The 21,309-nt window shown below is 45.0% G+C and overlaps 1 protein-coding gene across 1 annotated transcript; it reads right to left on the reverse strand.

Annotated features, from left to right (window-relative positions):
- Positions 1-785: 785 nt before the first annotated feature.
- On the reverse strand, positions 786-19,439 carry rab8b (RAB8B, member RAS oncogene family). The gene is made up of 8 exons (XM_084349669.1): positions 19,115-19,439; positions 8,231-8,291; positions 8,025-8,085; positions 4,652-4,729; positions 4,151-4,240; positions 3,943-4,008; positions 3,809-3,859; positions 786-1,265 (listed from the first exon to the last, which is right to left on the reverse strand). The coding sequence occupies exons 1-8, from the start codon at positions 19,236-19,238 to the stop codon at positions 1,176-1,178; spliced, it is 621 nt and encodes a 206-aa protein (XP_084205795.1). The 5' UTR covers positions 19,239-19,439; the 3' UTR covers positions 786-1,175.
- Between the last annotated feature and the right edge of the window lie 1,870 nt (positions 19,440-21,309).

Here is a 21,309-nt window from a genome sequence, read left to right on the forward strand (position 1 = left end):
CTAAAACACGTTTGTGTAAAAATAGACAAATCAAACCGTTCTGAGGTTTTAAGTAAAAATTTAATATTTTTCTGAAAAATGTTCCTTAAACGTCTCCGTGCAGCTCTGATCCTCCTGTTATCAATACATCTGATCAGAGTTCAGTAACAAACACTCAGAATAATAATAATGTATATTTTTGCATAGCGATGTTTTAGCAAAGTTACAAAGTGCTGCAGAATAAAAAAACATCAGTTTAAACAAACAGTGAAGTCACAGCTCAGCTTCATGTTCTCAACCACAATTGATTATCTGTTATTGATTTTAAATAATTAACTCTGGCAGCTGATTTTTTTTTTTATATAACTTTCAACAAAATAAAAAGAGGAATATCAAAGTTTCCTTCATGAACCAGAAATAACTATAAAAGTCACTTCAGTATTGATCAGTGATACGTTCTGATTGTTAAAGTGAAGCTGTAAACACGTCTGGTGTCCATCAGAATAGATGTTCTTTAACTAATGGATCAGTGTTCTGATAATGATCGCTGCTGACTGAACGTTGAGTGGTTTCAAAGAAATAAAATACAAAAATATAGAAAAACATCAAGAACTTGGGTAATTAATAACTTCATGAAAAACACGCAGACAGTGAACGTCTCAGTCTTAAATCTTCAGTTCAGACGGGTAAAAACTCTGATCATCCTGAAGTCACGTTTCTAAATCCACCAACAATCGGAACATTATCAGAAGGTTATTAAGACAAATCATCACACATTGATTCATAAACACTCTGGGAGATTTAAACACCATCTGTATATTTTATACGTTTCATATTTATAGGTAGTTTTTTTTAAGGAGGCACCAACAGAACCATTTCAGTGCTTCTTGATTTAAGACATGTTGGTGACTGGTTTTAAAAATCAAGACAAAATGTTTCACATGTAAAATTATAATCTGTAAATTACTGTGCTGCTGCAACATTTCAAAGAAACTAATATGTAACAGAGTGAGACATCCCATGACTCCACACCAGCTTTGGTAGAATTAAAAAGCAACCATCCTCTGCTCTTCATCGTCATCATCCTCCTCCTGACTGCAGTGAGAAGCAGACAGACTTTCCTCAACACGTTTTCTTCTTCATGTTTCCACAGGTTTGTTCCTGCAGCAGGCTCCGCCCACATCAACAGGCTCCGCCTACAGCAGCAAACACCTGAAGAAGCTCTTTTTAGAGCCGGACTCAGTGATTTTAACAGGTCCACCTCCACCTGAAGGGTTGTTGTCATTCTGCAGGAAGAAACACAGAGGTTAAAGGTCAGAGAGACGGACCAATCAGCTTCAGTCACACAGTTATTAATCAGCAGTGTTGTTATGGAGCCTCATTAAAGCTCTGGTCTACGATTTGAAAGATTTGTTATTATTATTACCATCATTTAGATGGTGGTTCTGGCCCAATAGTACCACCTACACAATGTGAAGAGTAAAAGGAACCAAAAAAAACATTCTCTCTAGTGTCTGTAAAACTGAAAAGAAATTGACCAATAGGAACCATCCGGCCCGGATGGCTCCTATTGGATCAATTGTCCGATCCAATCCTCGCTCACTCTCCTGCTCCTGCTCATGTCTGGTCCCGACCCACTTCCGCATTTGAAACTACAAGCGGACAAGAGGTTTGTTTTGCTCTGAGCAGTTCAGCTGCCTCTGCTCGCCCACCGACAAAGAGTCAAAGAGAGAAAGTGTCACTGAAAAGACACAAACTGGAGATGTGAAACAAAGAGGGCTCAAACGGAATAAACATCGGGTCATCGTTTGAACGGTGGCGAAAGGTCCGTGAAGATATGGACCCGGTGCTGATACAGCGGAGTTTCTGTTGAGCAGGTAACCTTCGTCTCTATTGTGGATGTTGTGACACAGATAAGTTTCATGCCGATGCTGCTGATGACTGTGAAGCTGCCGTTACTTTGTTTCTGTGTTATTAGACGGTGTCTGTCTCCGCAGTGTTGTCAACACTTGTTTACTTGTTCGACGGAGACGTTAGCCTCTATGCTAGCATTGTAAGCTAACAACAAGCTAACATTGCTAACATGTTTACACCAAATCAGCCTATGTATTTGCTCGTGGCAGCTAAATGAAGCCGCAAGTAAGATGAATGAAGGGATGGATGAAACCCCAACGCGAAGCGGAGGGGTTTCGGATTTATTTCTGGATTTTTATCTTATTTGTCCGGATTTATTTCCGGAAGCGATCGTTGTGATGAAAGCTGACGGCAGCATCTGTTAGTCTCTTGGCCCTCAGTAACTTTTAGAAGTGGCTAACTTAGCTGTTGTAACTTATTACGTAGCTGTAAGGTAACGTAGCTGTAGCATGCTAATGTCGTTACGCTAGCTTGGCTGTGGAGCTCAGCTGTGGACATTGTAATGACTTACAAGATTTACGTGAGTTTCAACGTGCATTGTAATAACTTTATCTGTGAATCCGACATCGTTACTCCGCATTCAAAGCTGGGCTGTATTTGGTTTCTGACGGCTTGTTGCTCTTGGTGCTTGTTGCGGGACGTATAAAGTTCGTTGAAGAGAAAAAAAAGGCTTGTAGCCGGAGGGGGTGTGTCGCGGGACTCCGAGGGGAGAGCGATACGAGCTCGGAGGGGAGGGGTTAAGGAGCACAGAGGGGAGGGGTGTGTGTGGGGGGGATGCTTTTTTCAAACCTTTCTCAGATCGTAGACCAGAGCTTTAACTAAGTGTAAAACAGCTGTTGATGAAGTTCTCAGTCGTCCAGGTCCTGGTACCTCTGAGTTCCGTATCGTAGTCAACTGGATGTGTTTGTCATTGTAGGTGGGTGATAAGTGATGTCGTAGGCGGCCTAAAGCCTAGTTTATGCTTCTGCGTCGCGGCGACGGCGTAGTTACGTCGTCGACCCTACGCTGTCATTGAGCATTTGCAATTCACCGCCAACCGGTGTTGTTATACTGTTGACCGGAAAAGCAACTGCCGGAAATGACTTTCTGAGCGGACCAATCACAGTCCTTGCCATTCGCGTCGACGATACGCGTAGTCAGGATTTTTTGGAGGCGCACGTCAGGCTACGGCACAGGGTCGGCGTAGGGGTCTGCGTCGACGACGGAGCTACGCCGTCGCCGCGACGCAGAAGCATAAATCGGGCTTAAGACATCACCCACCTACAATGCTGTACTGAGTGCTCTCCTCACAGTTTAACACCTGGGCTCACCTGGCCTTAGCAACCCTAACGTGTCCTTAACGACTCTGTAAGGACACTCCCACACAGTTTAAAGCCTGCAGCTCCTCCAGCTAGTCAGAAGTGAGGAAGCCTCTTGGATGAGAGGTGAAACGTCTTAAACAAACTGAAACAGGTCCAGTTGACTACGATACAGCATCTAGATCGTGAGCTGTTGTTTTATGGTAACCACACCGACCTCCCCTCCACAACAGCTGGGCGGGTCGGTATGTTTACTGGGGAAACTACAGCTCACAAATCTGACTGTAATCATCACTGCTGATTACTTTAAAACCAAACACAAGAAAAACTACGGCGGCCCTGAAGGGCAAGTGAGAAAATGTGTTTTCTGACTTTAGAGCTGGTGACAAAAGGTTCTGTGTGACGGCCGATCAGCACCAGTAACACTTTCCTCAAGATGATCCCTCAAAACCTTTTTCTACCAGTTCCAGTCAGAAACAGCAGAGAGGAGAATTAAGAGTCCAACTGTTCACTCAGTCATACACAACCAATCAGAGGGAGAGTGGGCGGGGCTTACTGGATCCATAACAACACATGTTCCCTGTAGAGAACAGAGCTGCTGTCTGGTTCAAACTCACCATCTTCCTGTTCAGTCTGGTCATGATGTCTCTGCCCAGAGTGAGAAAGGCCTGCAGAGGAATAAAAGCATCACTTTAACATCAGAGAGGATTTATTGTGTTTCACTGTGAACGTTGTTCTGCTGGTGTCTCACCTCCTCCACGTTGATGCTGGACTTTGCACTGGTTTCTAAAAACTTGATCCCGTAATCGATCGCCAGCTGAACGATGAGAAGAGACGAGTTAGACGTGTCGTCACAGTGATCAGACAATAAACTGCTGTTGAATTCACAGTGGAAGATCAATTGTTTGTATCGATGTGTCCTGATGGAGGCAGACAGATTAAAGATGGAGGACACTGACCTTCTCTCCTCTCTCCTTGGACACTTGTCTCTTGTCGTTCATGTCACATTTGTTTCCCAGAACCATTCTCTCCACGTCTGAAGACGCGTGCTGAAAACACACAAACATGGAGGACGCCCACATCAGTCTGACAACAACAAAATATCAATAAACATGAAGACGTTTCAGTGACTCTGGTCTTATTTGTTTATACTGAAGTTCAACAAAAGACAAAGATCCAAGTCACTTTAAATAACTACGTTTATTTATAATACATTAATTATTGTTGGACAGACTGTCTCCTGCTCAGGTATCCTGTCAGCCTGAAGAAACGATCGAGCCGCTACATGTTGGTTCAAACATCTCAATAAAGGCTTTTTAACCTGTCAGAAGAGTAACTTGGATATTTTTTCTCTCCTTTTGAACTGATGTGAAACTCACTCTGGCCACCAGATGGCAGCGCTGATGCTGCTGGATGTTTTAAAACATGTTGTCATGTGATGTCAGAGGGGCGGGGCCTACCTCCTCAATGTTGCGTATCCAGTTCCTGATATTATCGAAGGACTTCTCATTGGTGATGTCATACACCAGCATGATGCCCTGCGACACAAAGGACAGGAAGTGACTGAACAGGAAGTGCCCGAGCAGTTGGTGGCATTTGCCCCTGAACACGCACACTTTATTTCAGCTGTTGCTCGATCAGTGAATCTGACAGCTTCACTGTGATGTTGGTTTGTGACCGCGGTGAAGTTAGTCAGACATTCAGTCCGGAGACACTGCTTTGTTCTTAATGTGGTCAAAGACAAATATGACGTCTGTAACAATAATGGAAAGGAGACGGTCGATATGGAGGAGGAAGTTCTGTCCACGGCTGACTGGAATAAAATCATTAAAAAAAACTAAACGGTAAGAAACTGATCGTGTTGGTTTGTAAGAACAACTTTAAATTCACAACAGTGACAACAGGCAGAACATGAGCCAACAGCTTGTTTGCTAACAGGCTAATGCAGACGGACGTATCCTCTGCTAACGGAGGCAGACAGACGTCATACAGGTGCAAATCCACACGAATCTTAATCACATGCTTCTCAACACGTATGTATAACAACACGCTAAGTCACAGATGAGCTCCATCGTTCACTATGTCTGCGTGTACAGTGAACGCATCTCTGGTACGTCGCCGTGACCACGCCTGTACTCAGCAACACACTGACGTGTTGCAGAACGTAAGGATCTCAGTAATCCACCTGTCTGTCTGTCACAGATCACACCCCACAGTAATCCACCTGTCTGTCTGTCACAGAACACACCCCACAGTAATCCACCTGTCTGTCTGTCACAGAACACACCCCACAGTAATCCACCTGTCTGTCTGTCACAGATCACACCCCACAGTAATCCACCTGTCTGTCTGTCACAGATCACACCCCACAGTAATCCACCTATGAAGGTATATTTGGTGCAAAAGTCCTGAGCAGTTGTGACAGTGAATTTGTATCTGTAGAAAAAGAGTCACGTGTATCAGTAAAGGAAAGAAGGAGTTGCACACCTGTAGAATTTGTTTGTGTCCCACAAATACAACTCAACAGTTACACCTTCTCAAGTTCTTCATTACAAGTGCACACATCAAGAAATTCTTGCTCTCACACATTTTGCTCCAATTACTGCAGCAAAAATGGTGCAAAACACACGTGCACACCTGTATCAAAGAATGTGGACAAAATGTGAACGTCTGTAAATCACTGTGTGAGTTCGTGTATTGAGAGTTGCACACCTGTAGAATTCTCTCTCACAAATACACATTTTTTTTTCTTGGATATTTTTTCAGCACACACACAACTCAGGAACTACAACTGCTTGAATCTGCTGCTGCGGGTCACAAATGTTGTTTCCTCTTTCAAATCACAAATCCCCCGCGCTCTGACTTTTGCACCAGATATCTCAGTGTAGTTGGGGCAAAAGTGATTTGTGTACCTGCAAACGCGATTCGTATCTGTAGAGAATGGGGCGGGCTTTGTTCGGGGATCAGAGAACCCCAGTCGGCCAGTTCTTCTTCTTCTTTGAGTCGTAATGGTGGTAGGCGAGTAAGGGATAATGTATAGTTCGGAGTATGGAAACCCTCCATAACAACCTCCTAACTATACATTATCCCGCTTATTACACGGCTTATGAGTGAAATAAATAATAAATAATCACCCACAATAATTCAGCAGCAACAAGGATTGGTCGGTAAAGTTTTCACTTTTACTTTCACTTTCGAGGCCGGCCTGAGAGGAGCTGGACAGCGGTGCTTCTTATACTGTGGTTGGTGTAACGCGTTCAAAGTCCAGCTGTCTTGCTTATGTTGCTACATGTTGCCAGGGCGGATCAGAGCGCCGTCCCTAGCAACGGTCTGTTATACTTGACGACGGTCATTATACAGAAATAACGGACCGTAGAACGCAGGGATGGACCAATCAGAGAGCAGCATTCAATAGAGCCGTGTAATAAGCAACTTTGCCTTACGACTCAAAGAAGAAGAAGAACTGGCCGACTGGGGTTCTCTGATCCCCGAACAAAGCCCGCCCCATTCTCTACAGATACGAATCGCGTTTGCAGGTACACAAATCACTTTTGCCCCAACTACACTGAGATATCTGGTGCAAAAGTCAGAGCGCGGGGGATTTGTGATTTGAAAGAGGAAACAACATTTGTGACCCGCAGCAGCAGATTCAAGCAGTTGTAGTTCCTGAGTTGTGTGTGTGCTGAAAAAATATCCAAGAAAAAAAAAAGTGTATTTGTGAGAGAGAATTCTACAGGTGTGCAACTCTCATTACACGAACTCACACAGTGATTTACAGACTTTCACATTTTGTCCACATTCTTTGATACAGGTGTGCACGTGTGTTTTGCACCATTTTTGCTGCAGTAATTGGAGCAAAATGTGTGAGAGCAAGAATTTCTTGATGTGTGCACTTGTAATGAAGAACTTGAGAAGGTGTAACTGTTGAGTTGTATTTGTGGGACACAAACAAATTCTACAGGTGTGCAACTCCTTCTTTCCTTTACTGATACACGTGACTCTTTTTCTACAGATACAAATTCACTGTCACAACTGCTCAGGACTTTTGCACCAAATATACCTTCATATCCACCTGTCCGTCAGTCACATATCACACCTCGCAGTAATCCACCTGTCCGTCTGTCACATATCACACCTCGCAGTAATCCACCTGTCCGTCTGTCACATATCACACCTCGCAGTAATCCACCTGTCCGTCTGTCACATATCACACCTCACAGTAATCCACCTGTCCGTCAGTCACATATCACACCTCACAGTAATCCACCTGTCCGTCTGTCACATATCACACCTCGCAGTAATCCACCTGTCCGTCTGTCACATATCACACCTCGCAGTAATCCACCTGTCCGTCAGTCACATATCACACCTCACAGTAATCCACCTGTCCGTCTGTCACATATCACACCTCACAGTAATCCACCTGTCCGTCTGTCACATATCACACCTCACAGTAATCCACCTGTCCGTCAGTCACATATCACACCTCACAGTAATCCACCTGTCCGTCAGTCACATATCACACCTCACAGTAATCCACCTGTCCGTCAGTCACATATCACACCTCACAGTAATCCACCTGTCCATCAGTCACATATCACACCTCACAGTAATCCACCTGTCCGTCAGTCACATATCACACCTCACAGTAATCCACCTGTCCGTCAGTCACATATCATACCTCACAGTAATCCACCTGTCCGTCAGTCACATATCACACCTCACAGTAATCCACCTGTCCGTCAGTCACATATCACACCTCACAGTAATCTACATGACTGACACATGTTCTGTTCAATAGCAGAGAGGTAAGCAGTGGGGGGCGTGTCTTACCATGGCTCCTCTGTAATAGGCCGTGGTGATGGTCCTGAACCTCTCCTGACCTGCTGTGTCCCTGCACACACAAAACACACAGAGTGAAGCTCTGAACATAGAAACCAGCTCTGATGTATTGATCGTCACAGAATCATTGATCGTCACTGATAGTCATTGATAGAACCATTGATCATCACTGATCAGGTTTCAGTGTTCACACTCACCATATCTGCAGTTTGATCTTCTTCCCGTCGAGCTCGATCGTCCTGATTTTAAAGTCGATTCCTGAAACACAACAGAGACACAAACTGATCACTTCCTGTAGCGCCACCATCAGGACAAGCTGCGCACACGCACACACACACACGCACACACACACACACACACACACACACACACACAGCAGGTTGAGTCATCATCAGGCTCAGTCTCTGATTATTCTCATATATAAATCATCTATGAATGTGAGGTCTGACATGTTTAACTCCACCCCTGTGAGGTGTGCGAGGTGCGTTTGATTCTCAGCTCTGAAGGTCGAGTGTGTCAGCTGACTGGGTGTGTCTGCTTGCTGAAACAGGAAGTGAAGATATTTTTATCAAAATAATGTGACCCACACTTCCTTCCTGCTTCTGAACACAAAATCTGTTTCCAAGAAGCTGGCGGACACAAAGTCTGTCAGCTCAGTTTCCTGCTCTGTTTCCTGCTCAGAGAGCTGCTGGTTCAAATCCCCAGACCAGCTGTGGAGGTCTGACCCGGCCCGTCTCCACCTCCACCCACAACCATATAATGAACAGCCCGACCAGGAGGAGCCACCAACTACACCCAGTTAATCTAAAGAAAAGACGGTACAGAAGAACTCCAGACTCTCACTGCACATTCACTTCATTATTCTGTGTATCTGTAGGTCACAGCTGATTGATCCACAGCTGACTGATCCACAGCTGATTGATCTACAGCTGATTGATCCACAGCTGACTGATCCACAGCTGACTGATCTACAGCTGACTGATCCACAGCTGACTGATCCACAGCTGACTGATCCACAGCTGATTGATCCACAGCTGATTGATCCACAGCTGACTGATCTACAGCTGATTGATCCACAGCTGATTGATGAGCAATTATATTAACATCAACTACACAATTAAAACAAACTACTTATTCTTCTCTCACTCTGTCACCAGGAAGTGAAACCCAGTCAGTGCTGGTTGCCATGGAAACATGGAGGCAAGCGGGTCAATGACTTCCTCCTGCTCCTGATTGATTGATCAATGGATCACTCAAACAGCTGGTTTCTACAGAAACATCAGATGTATTAATATTATCAGCCTGAAGTTTGACTGTTCATCTTTTCTGTCCACAGGACGTCGACTTCCTGTCTGTCCTATCAGTCTATTATAGACGTGGACACGGCGGTTCTGCCCAGTGGTCACTCGCAGTATGGAGAGCTGAAGTCCCGCCCCTTCCTATCGACCTCATGGGACCTGATTTCAGACAAACTTTGCACAGTGAACGAGGAGAGAAATCTTTTATTGATCCTGTTGAACCGTGTCATCAATCACATGTTTGTCAGTTTGTTGTGTTAAAGTCAAACCTCGTGTAGTTTTGTGTCACAGCGCTCAGTGAACTACATCGTCTCATCAACACCAGAACCAACATGGAGCAAACTGGGCCCAGAAAAGCTCGTAAACCAGATGACCATCACAATAAATCTGCTCATATTGACAACTGCAGTTCTGGTTCTGGTTCAGTTCTGTGAGCTGCTGATATACAGGAGCAGCTCTACAGTGTTTCAGTGAGGAGACGACGTCACTAACGACGCCGTCGGCTGTGACGTCTTTATAATGACGCATTTTCACAGTCTGATGTTTCATTAGTTTGCTGACAAACATCATCTGTGAGATTCAAACAGGATCAATACATTATCTTATAAATCACCTGTCTCTCTTCATTCACTAACAAACTATCTGAACCCTGAAACACAGAGATTAAAGCCTGCAGCTCCTCCAGTCAGTCAGAAGTGAAGAAGCCTCTTGGATGAGACGTCTTCAACAAACAGGTCCAGTTGACTATGATACAGAACTCAGAGTCACTCTGACCCACAGAACTCTGACAAATGAGAGGCATTAACTTACAGCACTTTGCAGAAGGAGCTTTATAAAGTTCACTCCACTGACTTGTATTAGTTCACAGGGCAGAGCTGACACATCCAATATGGCGGCGACGTACGATTGAGCGCTCAGTGAGGCGTCTGTGTGTGTGTGTGTGTGTGTGGGCTGAACTCTACTGCACGTTCAGAGGGTCACAACCAGGAAGCAAACCAGGAAGACAAAACTTCTGTCTGTCTGTCTCTCCCTCTGTCTGTCCGTCTGTATTTCTCTGAATGGAGACTGATGACTGAAGCTGTTCAGCTGTAAACAGACTCACTGACTTTGTTCTGAATAAATAAATCTGATATAAATGTGTCCCTGTGTTCAGTCCGTCACACACACACACACACACACACACACACACAGTCAGAGGTCAGCTGACTCTCACGAGAGTCCTGTCAGCGAGGTGACAGAGCGTCCTCTGTCTCACCACAGCAGCAGAGGATTGTGGGAGTTCATTTAACATTCAGCTGTTCCAGCAGCTGAACTGGGAGCAAAGCATCAGAGACTGGAGGGATGTGATCATCATCATTAGACCCGGGCCTGGAGACCCGGGCCTGGAGACCCGGGCCTGGAGACCCATTCTGATTAAGTTTATAATCCAGTGTCTGCTGATACGGCAGCAGATATACTGAAGCTGAGCTGAAGTGAAAACAGACTTCTTCTATGTGAATGTGACCGATTCTGAAACATGTATATGGGCTGAAATATGTGCCACGAGAAACTGAATGTGAATCATTTATATTTGAATTGCTAAACTTGAATAATTGCATTGAAAATCTGAATATTATAATTTGAAATTGAATTTATTAGTTTGGAACTGAATTCCAATAAAGTTGAAACTGAATGTAAGATCATGAAATTTAATTCAGTTTCTCTGAAACTATATTTGATCCTCACTGAAAATTCAACTCTATATATTTTCACATTCAGTTCTCACAATTCAATTTCAGTTTACTGTGACAGACATCCGGGTAGTTGAGGAAGAGCAATCGAGCGCAGATACACAGGACTCCTCTTCGGCCAATCAGCACCTCCGTTTTTGAGCACGTAACATAGTGGTAATTTACCTTAACGCTGGCTGGTTGCCACCCGCCATGAAACGGAGGAAGAAGCATAGACACATAAGTCCCATTCACACTGCCGTTTGCATGCAGGGATCCTGCGCCAATTCTCCGCATCTGCCTCTGTGTGACAGTCACACATGCGGTGAGGGGTGAAATTTCGCAGTATTGCCGAACCGAACCAGTGTGAATGGATAAGCAGGCGGCGCGGCGCGGGGTGTGTCGATCTGAAGGTGTTCACTGTGTGATAACTGAACAGGTCCTTCACACTCAACAAAATAAAGAGAAATGTCCCACAAAGCAACGTTACAGGACCAAACACCAGTAACGTGGCAGCCTAACTGTTCGTGTCTTTGGCAAAGAAATAATACCGCAGTTATTCGTGGAGAAGTGTCTGTCAGCCTGTCGGTCCGACCGACTCTTCGTCACATTTCTGCCCGAAAAAAAGCGTCTGTCCCCGGCAGAAAACTTTAACTCATCAACTGCTTGTCGCGACGGTCAGACCTCCACCGAGACTTCAGTGAACTTTCCCCCAGAAAACAGCCTCCCTCCCCGGGAGTGACAGAGTCAGACAGTCCTGTTTACTGATGGCGATTATGTAATTATGTGATTTAGAGAAAAACGTAACTTTGTCACTTTCCAGGATGTTTGGTGGGTCAGGATCTCATCACAGCACATTATAACTGCATCCATATGATGATAAACAGTCAGCAGGTACATGTTTAGATTAACAGGTGGACACCGGGGAAACACCTTGAAAAAAACACACACGTCATCATCACGACGCGCACCGTCACGCCTCTTTTGGAGCCGCAGCGCCGGCTTGCTGTGTGAATTATACTCTGGTCGTCTTTTACGCCGGAGCTGCTCGGCTCTGTGTGAACAACCAATGGCGGAGAATTGATAATGCGGCATCTCTGTGTGAAAAGGGCTATCGACGCCTCATTGAGCGGGTTGGCCCGCTGCTGCAATACGTCGACGTCCCGCCATTGTATCTCGCACGTGCGAGAGTAAGTCGCACGTCGCACTTTGTAGAAGGAGCTTTATAAAGTTCACTCCATTGACTTGTATTAGTTCACGGAGCAGAGCTGCCTCCTCCAATATGGCGGCGAAGTCGACGTATCGCAGCAGCGAGCCAACCCGCTCAATGAGGCGTCTGTGTATGTGTCCATGCTTCTTCCTCCGTTTCATGGCGGGTGGCAACCAGCCAGCGTTAAGGTAAATTACCACTATGTTACGTGCTCAAAAACGGAGGTGCTGATTGGCCGAAGAGGAGTCCTGTGTATCTGCGCTCGATTGCTCTTCCTCAACTACCCGGATGTCTGTCACAGTAAACTGAAATTGAATTGTGAGAACTGAATGTGAAAATATATAGAGTTGAATTTTCAGTGAGGATCAAATATAGTTTCAGAGAAACTGAATTAAATTTCATAATCTTACATTCAGTTTCAACTTTATTGGAATTCAGTTCCAAACTAATAAATTCAATTTCAAATTATAATATTCAGATTTTCAATGCAATTATTCAAGTTTAGCAATTCAAATATAAATGATTCACATTCAGTTTCTCGTGGCACATATTTCAGCCCATACATGTAGAGTACATTTTAATTGATCATTTATTGTACGTATTAAATATATCTGTAAATAATAAATGCAGTGGAGTAAAGAGTACAATACTTCCTCTGAAGTGTAGTAGAGGGGAGAAGTAGCACAAAGTACCTGTAAATGTACTACAGTACAGTACTTGAGTAAATGTACTTAGTTACATTCCACCTCTGCTCTACTGATCCACTTCTGAATCTGTTGTTTCAATTAATTTAACTCCAAACAGGAAAGATTATTCTTCATAATCAATATTTCACTGCTAACATTCAGCCAGTGAGTGCTGAGCTAGCTCGCTAACTAGCTGAGCTAGCTCGCTAACAGTAGCAAGCAGGTGTACAAGCGTCAGGGAGTTCACGTGACCCTGGAGAGGGACAGCGAGGCTCGCGTCTGTAACTTCCCGCTGTTGTCCAGGATGGATTGATTTATTTAGATAAATAAATAAGTAAATAAACGAGTGAGTAACTCACCGAGAAGACGCTTCAGTGTGTCTGCCGCTGTCTGCACAGCTGTGACGCAATCTGCTAATGAGCTGCTAATGAGTGAGTGTGGTGTTAATGGTGGCGCCCTCTGCTGGACAGACGTCACCACGACACTGCAATCACCACAAGCATCGTCTCGTACGGAGGCCGCTCAGGGTCATGACCTGACGCATACGCTTCACTGAGCGGGTTGGGCCGCTGCTGCGATACGTCGCCGCCATATTGGATGTGTCACAGACAGGAACCAAACCCACGTCTGTAACGTCCTCTGGTGATTATAAACGTTAACTCCTCCTCATATGTTCAGTATACAGGTGGGCACAAACCACCGGATGTATTGTTCTAGTGTTTTTATGAGTGTTTGCAGCTGCCAATGTATGTAACTCTGTGACTGTGATGATACATGACGGTTAATATTGAATCTGTGTCTATAATAACCAGATCCTGACATGTAAATGTGACATCTGTGCAATAAAAAGCACTGACGTTTACTTCTAATTGATTTTGATGAATCGTTTTTATATCCAGTGATTTTAACTACTAATAATGACATCATTGGGACAAAAAAATGAGCAAAGTCTGCAAATCAAAATAAGACACTGCAATTGGCTGGCTGGCTTTTACATAGAGCAGGTCACTGAAGAACATTATATCTATACAGCTGTATGTACAAGGAAGCACACTGAAGAACATATGTATATATGTCTATAAACACATTAGAATACATAATAAATAATAATAAATATACATAATACGTGTGTTAAAATAATTCTGTGTTAATTTAGAACTGGAGGAAGGAGATCAGCTCAAAGTTCAAAGGGTTTGGTTCCTGTCTGTTTCCCAGATATATTCGCACGTGTTTAATGTGTAAATGAGAGGCATTAACTTACAGCACTTTGCAGAAGGAGCTTTATAAAGTTCACTCCACTGACTTGTATTACTTCACGGGGCAGATCTGACACATCCAATATGGCGGCGACGGCGACGTATCGCAGCAACAGACCAACCCGCTCAGTGAGGCGTCTGTGTGTATGTGTGGTCATGACGACAATGTTTTTAGGAATACTTTTCTGTTACCTCTCTGTCGTAGTGATGATGTGTTTCTGTAGCTAACTGAAGTTAGCATCACTCTGGTTCCTCTGTGGGATTATGGAACTGGATTCTGGATTATTATAGAAAACAGACGACATCACGGTCACATGACTCAAACGTCTCCACCACTGAGCGTCTTACTGCACAATTACTATCCAGGTTTATATAAACTGATCAATGTACAAGTTGTAAAGTCAGAGTGAGAACAGTGTGTAACTAAAGTGGGCCTGTAAAGACGGACTAGTGAGGAGACGAGTCTCCGTGTTCGCTGTGAGGACGTTTAATGTCCCCGACAACCTCTGTAGTCTCATTCAGACACTTGTTAGCAACCGCTAACAGTTTTTAACACATGAAGAGCTTCATAATTAAACTGTGGACATTTAATGATGGAGTTTACGTTGGAGAACAAAGCGTGTGAATATGTTCAGCCTGTGGGAACCACACACCTTATTTCAGAGTCTGACACGAGGGAACAGGAAGTCCTAAAACTGACTTCTGGTTTTATGTCAACAGACTTTATGATGGATCAAACACACCGGCCTCCTGGGCCAATCAGCAGCTTTAGATCAAATAACAACAGGCAGCCTGTCCAGTCAGGACACAAACAAGCACACATAAACAAACACAAACACACTAACACACCACATCACTGGTCCCTTTAGATGACGTCTAACATTCCTCAAATACACCTCCTCGGTTTAACTAACTAACACACACACACACACACACACACACACACACACACACAACAGCAGCAGCAGTGTGTCACTGCAGACAGAAGAAGACAGTTCCCACTTCCTGTTTCCACCAGGAAGACAGAAGAGCGACACTCTCTGCTCGGTTCGCTCTGACACACCGGAAACACACAAATAGAGTGTGTGTGTGTCTGTGTGTGTGCAGCCTCAGTGTGCAGAGCTCCAGTTCAAAGTGTGTTTGTGTCTATCAGCCTGAACAGCCAATCACAGAGCAGAAATGAAGTCAACAACAGTCAGTCTGCAGGTAAACACCACATCTTCCCACAGGCTGTCAGTAGGCTGTCAGTAGGTTGTCAGTAGGTTGTCTGTAGGTTGTCAGTAGGTTGTCGGTAGTCTGTCAGTAGGTTCTCAGTAGGTTGTCAGTAGGCTGTCTGTAGGCTGTCTGTAGGTTCTCAGTAGGTTGTCTGTAGGTTGTCAGTAGGTTGTCGGTAGTCTGTCAGTAGGTTCTCAGTAGGTTGTCAGTAGGCTGTCTGTAGGCTGTCTGTAGGTTCTCAGTAGGTTGTCAGTAGGTTCTCAGTAGGTTGTCTGTAGGTTGTCTGTAGGCTGTCTGTAGGTTGTCAGTAGGCTGTCAGTAGGCTGTCTGTAGGTTGTCAGTAGGTTGTCAGTAGGCTGTCAGTAGGTTGTCAGTAGGCTGTCTGTAGGTTGTCAGTAGGTTGTCTGTAGGCTGTCAGTTGGCTGTCTGTAGGCTGTCAGTAGGTTGTCAGTAGGCTGTCTGTAGGCTGTCAGTAGGCTGTCAGTAGGTTGTCAGTAGGCTGTCAGTAGGCTGTCAGTAGGCTGTCAGTAGGTTGTCAGTAGGCTGTCTGTAGGTTGTCAGTAGGTTGTCTGTAGGCTGTCAGTTGGCTGTCTGTAGGCTGTCAGTAGGCTGTCTGTAGGTTGTCAGTAGGTTGTCAGTAGGCTGTCTGTAGTCTGTCTGTAGGTTGTCAGTAGGTTGTCAGTAGGTTGTCTGCAGGTTGTCAGTAGGTTGTCAGTACGCTGTCAGTAGGTTGTCTGTAGGCTGTCTGTAGGTTGTCAGTAGGTTGTCAGTAGGTTGTCAGTAGGCTGTCTGTAGGTTGTCAGTAGGTTGTCAGTAGGCTGTCTGTAGGTTGTCAGTAGGTTGTCAGTAGGCTGTCAGTAGGCTGTCTGTAGGTTGTCAGTAGGCTGTCTGTAGGCTGTCTGTAGGCTGTCAGTTGGCTGTCTGTAGGCTGTCAGTAGGTTGTCAGTAGGTTGTCTGTAGGCTGTCAGTAGGTTGTCAGTAGGTTGTCTGTAGGCTGTCAGTAGTCTGTCAGTTGGCTGTCTGTAGGCTGTCAGTAGGCTGTCAGTAGGTTGTCCGTAGGTTATCCGTAGGTTGTCAGTAGGTTGTCTGTAGGCTGTCAGTAGGCTGTCAGTAGGTTGTCAGTAGGTTGTCTGTAGGCTGTCAGTTGGCTGTCTGTAGTCTGTCAGTAGGTTGTCAGTAGGTTGTCTGTAGGCTGTCAGTTGGCTGTCTGTAGGCTGTCAGTAGGTTGTCAGTAGGTTGTCTGTAGGTTGTCTGTAGGCTGTCAGTAGGCTGTCAGTAGGTTGTCAGTAGGTTGTCTGTAGGCTGTCAGTTGGCTGTCTGTAGTCTGTCAGTAGGTTGTCAGTAGGTTGTCTGTAGGCTGTCAGTTGGCTGTCAGTTGGCTGTCTGTAGTCTGTCTGTAGGCTGTCAGTAGGCTGTCTGTAGGCTGTCAGTAGGTTGTCTGTAGGCTGTCAGTTGGCTGTCTGTAGGCTGTCAGTAGGTTGTCAGTAGGTTGTCTGTAGGCTGTCAGTAGGTTGTCAGTAGGTTGTCTGTAGGCTGTCAGTAGGCTGTCTGTAGGTTGTCTGTAGGCTGTCAGTTGGCTGTCTGTAGGCTGTCAGTAGGTTGTCAGTAGGTTGTCTGTAGGCTGTCAGTAGGTTGTCAGTAGGTTGTCTGTAGGCTGTCAGTAGGTTGTCAGTTGGCTGTCTGTAGGCTGTCAGTAGGTTGTCAGTAGGTTGTCTGTAGGTTGTCTGTAGGCTGTCAGTTGGCTGTCTGTAGGCTGTCAGTAGGTTGTCAGTAGGTTGTCTGTAGGCTGTCAGTAGGTTGTCTGTAGGCTGTCAGTAGGTTGTCAGTAGGTTGTCTGTAGGTTGTCTGTAGGCTGTCAGTTGGCTGTCTGTAGGCTGTCAGTAGGTTGTCAGTAGGTTGTCTGTAGGCTGTCTGTAGGTTGTCTGTAGGCTGTCTGTAGGTTGTCTGTAGGCTGTCAGTTGGCTGTCTGTAGGCTGTCAGTAGGTTGTCAGTAGGTTGTCTGTAGGCTGTCAGTAGGTTGTCAGTAGGTTGTCTGTAGGCTGTCTGTAGGCTGTCAGTAGGTTGTCTGTAGGCTGTCAGTAGGCTGTCAGTAGGTTGTCTGTAGGCTGTCAGTTGGCTGTCTGTAGGCTGTCTGTAGGCTGTCAGTTGGCTGTCAGTAGGTTGTCTGTAGGCTGTCAGTTGGCTGTCTGTAGGCTGTCTGTAGGCTGTCAGTAGGTTGTCAGTAGGTTGTCTGTAGGCTGTCTGTAGGCTGTCAGTAGGTTGTCTGTAGGCTGTCAGTAGGCTGTCTGTAGGCTGTCAGTTGGCTGTCTGTAGGCTGTCAGTAGGTTGTCAGTAGGTTGTCTGTAGGCTGTCAGTAGGTTGTCAGTAGGCTGTCAGTAGGCTGTCAGTAGTCTGTCAGTAGGCTGTCAGTAGGTTGTCAGTAGGCTGTCTGTAGGCTGTCAGTAGGTTGTCAGTAGGTTGTCTGTAGGCTGTCAGTAGGCTGTCAGTAGGTTGTCTGTAGGCTGTCAGTTGGCTGTCTGTAGGCTGTCAGTAGGTTGTCAGTAGGTTGTCTGTAGGTTGTCTGTAGGCTGTCAGTAGGCTGTCTGTAGGTTGTCTGTAGGCTACTAGATGTAACCCAGGTAGACAGACAGACGGACAGTGTGATCATCAGAGAGCTATAAGAGGAGCAGCTCCTGTGTGTAACTGGAGGAGCTGATGAGTGAATCCAGACAAAATGAGTTGATGATGATGAACGTGTCAATCAAACATCGTCTGCTTCAGATTCTGAAATGTGACAAAATGCTTCTTTTCTTTGTCTCTTCAGTAAATCAAGTCTTTGGTTTTTGAACTGTTGGTTGGACAAAGACCTGAAAACTAGTAAAGGACATTTTTCACACACTTTGTTCTGTGGCCTTAAAATGACATGATGACGTTTCAGGTTATATCCTGAAACATGACATCAATATAAAGCACTTGACTGAACTACAGAAACAAATACTTTTGACCAGGGGGGAAGTTACTCTGTCAAAATATTAACACAGTGAGATTAATTGTATTAATTAGTCACCAGTTATGTGTCTGTCGGGTCTTTAAAGCCTTTAAAACCAGGAGAAGAAACACACGAGCACCGGTCTCATCATACGGGTCGTACATGTGGTTCAGTCCTGCTCATCAGTCAGGCGTCCACATGGACCCTCATGACTCGGGACAGATGACGATGATGCAGAACCATGAGTGGCTTTGACCCAAACCACACCACATGTGTACAGGTGGAGCTGTTCACCTGAAGTCAGGCCACGCCCCTAACTTTATACAATACACATTAAAGGAAACAGTTTAACAGAGTTCTGATAGTGTGAATCATTATCACTGTGTCAGCTGACGTCATAACGTGTCTCCATCATCACTAACGGGTCCTTAGGTGTAAAATCGCTGAATTGCTCCTTTAACTGATTATCAAACAGCCCCTGATGATCTAATCGATGGAACTGATCAGTGTTCCTACAGATCAGCGGGGTCAAAGGTCACCTGGCGCTGAGTTGAAGCTAGCATCTGTACCGCCCCCCTCCCCCCCCTCCTCCCCCTGAACGCTTTCACTTTCCCGGTGAGCAGCCGTTAGCTCCGGGGCTAGCAGCTCACCGTCCCGTTAGCTCCGGGGCTAGCAGCTCGCAGCATCCGGCCGGTACTTGGCGGGTTTCGGACCGTCAGCCCGGGCAGAGCGGACTCACCGATGGTGGAGATGAAGGTGGTGTTGAAGGCGTCCTCGCTGAACCGGAACAGCAGGCAGGTCTTACCGACGCCGCTGTCACCGATCAACAGCAGTTTGAACAGATAGTCGTACGTCTTCGCCATCTTCCCGCCGTCTGTCCCGCTGCTCCCGGTGAGTGAACGGAACCTCCGGCCTCCCGCACCCTCCGCGACCCGCCGACCCGCTGCTGGAGCACTGGCTGTACTGGGAACACTGGTTCTCTACTGGGTTCTACTGACACGGGACCGACAGGGAGCAGGAAACACTCCGGCGTGAAGTTGCCCACAATGCACCGCTTCGTACATCCGGTGCGGAGCGGGTTTTTCACAATAAAACAACTGAAAACTACTGTGATCATTACTGATTTCTACAATTATTCTGTCATAACTGTGTTTCTGTGCTTTATAGACACATTCAGTTATTTAATAAAGCTAGTGATGATCACAACCACAACTAAACTATCACTAAATGTTAATTCATGTTAATTAATCACAATCAATAACAAATGTAACACACAACTTCTGACATGTGTTCATCTGTCTGTGTGTTGTCAGCTGCAGGCTCACCTACACAACTCCATGTTGTTGACTTGTCGTTCTTCTGACTATTTCTGTGAATTCATTTCATCATCTGAGCTGTTTATTTATAATGTTTTTGCCATTCATTCATTCAGTGTGTTAGTTAATAGAGTTGTAGATGTGTATATTAATTATCTGACAGTATTTTCTTTATTTGCCTCTAAAGATTAAATATCTCATTTTCAGCCCAGACATCATCAGCTGTGTTCATGTTATTTGAATTTTAACTTTTAACATTAAATGTGAAGATAATTGCTGTAAGTTAATTTACTGACCTTACAGAAATGTAACATTGTAACTTCATCATGTAGCTGTGTGATTTTCATGTTTATCTGTAAATAAAGATTGTAGAACAGTGTCAGTGTGTTGAGCTTGATGATGTCTGTGTGTGTGATACAAGCTGAACATATATGTAGTACATATTGAAGAAGTACAGATCTACAACAGTGAGCTCAGACAGAAACGTTGAGTTTATAAAACTACAGAAACAAAATCCTGTTTTCTTTAAAGAGCTCGGATGATAAAGTAACTGACTTTGCATCTGGAGCTTCTTTTAACATTTTTATTTCACCTACACATTCCTTCACAGTGCTTCTGTAAGCGTGTTTTTTAGGGTAGGTGAGACTTTGGGAGAAAATGGAAACCAAATCCTGATCCTTTATTGTGAAGGTGAAGCCGCGGTGTCTTCCGGTCCGTCTCGGACAGCTTGTCACATCCAGGAAGCAGGGGGCGTGTGCGTGTGACGCCATCCCCGGGAGGGGCGGCCGGAGCGCGTCAGAGGTGGGTTGCCAGTTTGGAAGTTTTACTGAATTTTTTCAACTAAAAACTTTTAGAGACTAAAAACAGAAAGATACCAACACTGAGTGACGTCACAATGCTGCAGGACGTCTTCCGTTTGAAATGTTTTCAGCCATTATTAATGTTTCATCTTTCATCTTCGTGATGTTGGTGATGTTGTGGTGTGACGTTGGTGATGTTGTGATGTTGGTGATGTTGGTGATGTTGTGGTGTTGGTGATGTGATGTTGGTGATGTTGTGATGTTGGTGATGTTGTGATGTTGGTGATGTTGGTGATGTGGTGTTGCGATGTGGTGATGTTGTGATGTTGGTGATGTTGGGGATGTGGTGTTGGTGATGTTGTGATGTTGGTGATGTGGTGATGTGATGTTTGTGATGTGATGTTGGTGATGTTGGTGATGTGATGTTGGTGATGTTTGTGATGTGATGTTGGTGATGTGATGTTGTGATGTTGGTCATGTGGTGTTGGTGATGTTTGTGATGTGATGATGTTGGTGATGTGATATTGTAATGTTTGTGATGTTGGTGATGTGATGTTGTGATGTTGTGGTGTTGGTGATGTTGGTGATGTTGTGATGTTGGTGATGTTGTGATGTTGGTGATGTGATGTTGGTGATGTGATGTTGGTGATGTTGTGGTGTTGGTGATGTGATGTTGGTGATGTTGTGATGTTGGTGATGTTGTGGTGTTGGTGATGTGATGTTGGTGATGTTGTGATGTTGGTGATGTTGTGATGTTGGTGATGTTGGTGATGTGGTGTTGCGATGTGGTGATGTTGTGGTGTTGGTGATGTTGTGAT

This window comes from Pagrus pagrus, assembly GCF_965226575.1.
Source record: "Pagrus pagrus genome assembly, chromosome: 1".
NCBI classification, from domain to species: Eukaryota; Metazoa; Chordata; class Actinopteri; order Spariformes; family Sparidae; genus Pagrus; species Pagrus pagrus.